Genomic DNA, 2,860 nt, shown 5'->3' on the forward strand with positions numbered 1-2,860 from the left:
GTTCTTGAAATTCGGCTTATTTTTTATCTTTTATATAGGTGTACATTTCACTATTGCAATTTGTAAGTGATTAGAAAAAGAATCGCCAGTTTTAAAATTTGTTAACTCAAGACTCATTTTTGAATAAAAAAAGACATAGAAAATATCTTTTAGGGAATGTATTTTACTTTTTTAGTAAAAAAGTAATTAAAATTTTAAATAACCAAAAGGCCTATTAACTTAACAAAGGTATAAAAAATAATATAAAATGTAAATCATAATAACCAAAAAAATATTAAAAAAAAAATAGTTATAATCAACAAAGTACATGAAACCAAAATCATAGTTCAAATTTAATAGAAGTATACAACACAAGTTAAAGATAGCGAATGGGTGATTTGTTAATTGTTTGTTTTGAAACGGAACCCATTTTGCAAAGGGTTCTAAAAACCAATCCATTTGTGTAAATAATTTTGAAAGAGAAAAATTATTTTTTTAAATATGAAAAAACTAACCAGAAATGTTTCAATAAGCATTTTTCCTGTTTATGTCATTTATGTATTTTCATCGTATTTTTTTTAAATCATTTTATATTATTGCCTAATTTATTGGTTAAATTTTTATTAAAAAATTAATTTATCGATTAGGTTATTAATAAATATTGTACTTCACAGTTAATACCTGCTTTGGCTGGTTCATCCACCCAGAACTATCTTATCTCACGAAACATAGCCAAATAATTCAAAAATGCTTGAAATATTCGGTTTTTTCCTCTTCCTCTATCCCATAGGTACAGTGTTTGAATCTTGATACTCTGACAAATAAATATCATGATGTGTTTTTTGGGCCAATGTCTGATTACTGTAACTCACTATCTTTAATCTTTTATATATCTTTCCGGAGTCTTATTTATACACAAACCAGCATCATGAAAATTACACCTGATTATTGAAGGATATTGTAAACCCACCACCTACGTTACGTGCAGCAATGCCAGTCTATGGGTTGGGCAGGAAACTGGTGTTGTAGTCATTATTGTAGAAGCTATAAGTACTGCTGATTGGATCATTGCATGAATCTTGAAAAATGGGATCAGAAAACATATTCCGGTAAAGATTGTTTCCCAGCTCCAAGTTCTCCACCGGGCAAAGTTGATCCCAAAAACATTGAAGATCGTCAACTGTTCCTGGTGAACCCGTATGGAAATAATTAGCTCTAAACTCATCATCATGATCTTTGGAAGTAGTAGTGCAGCAGGATGAAGAACTATCATCTTCGGAAGTAAAGCAGGATTCGAAAAATTCATGCATATGATTATCAGGCTGTTGTAATATCTCCATATTTTCAGCTTCAAATGTTGGTGAAGACTGCATGTCATTTTGCTCCGTCGTTTCGGACACCAGATTGTATTCAGTCGCTCGTTTCTTGAGATGGGTATGCCAGTAATTCTTTACGTCATTATCAGTTCTTCCGGGAAGTCTTGAAGCAATCGCAGACCACCTATGAATTGATTACAGATGGAGTACAGATTTAGATACTTGATTATATGCCAATATATATAACTTGTGAAATATTTTACCAAAAGAATAAAACTTTTCAAATATTCAAGGAATAAAATATACGCGTGTGTGTGTATATATATACATATATATATATATATGCATACCTATTGCCGAGAAGTGAATGAGAATGGAGTATGATATCGTCTTCCTCCTTAGTGAAGTTCCCCCTTTTCACGTTAGGTTTCAAATAGTTCATCCATCGGAGTCTGCAACTCTTCCCACTTCTTGACAAACCTAGAAAATCAAAAGAAAAACAATTAATATTTACCGGCATATCTGGGCATCTGAACCCACTTCTTTTATTTCACAATTAATAGCCTGCTTCTGCTATTTTAGAAAGAAAATCTATACGCTAATTTTGCTTTGATCATATCCATATTCATATACTTACCAGCAAATCTGGGCATCTGGGACCAGTTCCAGATACCATATCTGTTGATATAAGAAATCAGCTTTTCATCTTCTTCAAGACTCCATGAACCTTTCTTTAAAGCAGTGGTTGGAGTGGTCATCACTTGCAGAAATAAAGTTACTTTCGATCTGTTCAGTTGTATCAGGTGATGGGAATATGAGTTGATAGATCCACTCATATATATGCTTGTCGTTTGACAAGGCTAAAGTACTGAAGCATCTCCATTCCAAGATGTTTCTAGACATTGATGATTGTGTTGGTATTTGCACGTTGGTCAAAGCAAGGTTCAGAGATATCTTCTTTGAAGCTTCTGATTGTTAAAAAAATGTAACAAACTGAAATTAATTATCGTCCTTTTTTATGGTTACAAAATAATTCGTATCTATTTTTAACCAAACCAATTACACACCCCCAATATATCATTTTTAAAAGAGTTTGAGGAGGTATTATGTATCCATTCAGAAAAAAATATATATATGGTTACCATCTACCTTATTTCTGTGAATAATTTTTTATAGGTAAATCAAGATATCAACTTTAAGATGTAAAATAATTTGGATTAAATACGTGGAATAATAATCTATTTTTATAAATTTTTTTATTATAACATTATATTTTTATTTTATCTTATTACAACAAATACTTTCAACTTATTTTTTTATTAAGATAAAGCATTTTGAAAAATTTAATCATTATAGTAATAGGTAAACTTGTTATTTAAACTAAGACATTGTTTGGTAAAAATAAGCTAGCTTATTTTTTAGGTACACGTTTGGATGTATATAAACTAACTTATTGAAACATTACTTGGAGTAGCACTTTTGATAGTTTATTATCACTTGTTTCAATTATAACCCTCATTAATATTAATTGTAAATAAATATTAATAAAATTTAAGTATTAATTA

At 29.9% G+C, this 2,860-nt stretch overlaps 1 protein-coding gene across 1 annotated transcript; it reads right to left on the reverse strand.

Annotated features, from left to right (window-relative positions):
* Window positions 1–880: 880 nt before the first annotated feature.
* On the reverse strand, window positions 881–2,065 carry LOC112523383 (transcription factor WER-like). The gene is made up of 3 exons (XM_025132969.1): window positions 1,933–2,065; window positions 1,646–1,775; window positions 881–1,479 (listed from the first exon to the last, which is right to left on the reverse strand). Exons 1-3 carry the CDS (start codon window positions 2,051–2,053, stop codon window positions 978–980), a joined length of 753 nt encoding a protein of 250 aa, XP_024988737.1. The 5' UTR covers window positions 2,054–2,065; the 3' UTR covers window positions 881–977.
* Window positions 2,066–2,860: the final 795 nt, after the last annotated feature.

This window comes from Cynara cardunculus (assembly GCF_001531365.2).
Source record: "Cynara cardunculus var. scolymus isolate 2C chromosome LG 12, CcrdV1, whole genome shotgun sequence".
Classification (NCBI taxonomy): Eukaryota; Viridiplantae; Streptophyta; class Magnoliopsida; order Asterales; family Asteraceae; genus Cynara; species Cynara cardunculus.

Excerpts from the sequence above, each read along its gene's own strand:
- LOC112523383 (XM_025132969.1), bottom strand. The coding sequence starts at position 2,053 with ATGACCACTCCAACCACTGCTTTAAAGAAAGGTTCATGGAGTCTTGAA. Across the intron at positions 1,776-1,932 it reads CCAGATGCCCAGATTTGCTG|GTTTGTCAAGAAGTGGGAAG; the intron begins GTAAGTATATGA and ends TTGATTTTCTAG. Across the intron at positions 1,480-1,645 it reads CATTCACTTCTCGGCAATAG|GTGGTCTGCGATTGCTTCAA; the intron begins GTATGCATATAT and ends ATCAATTCATAG.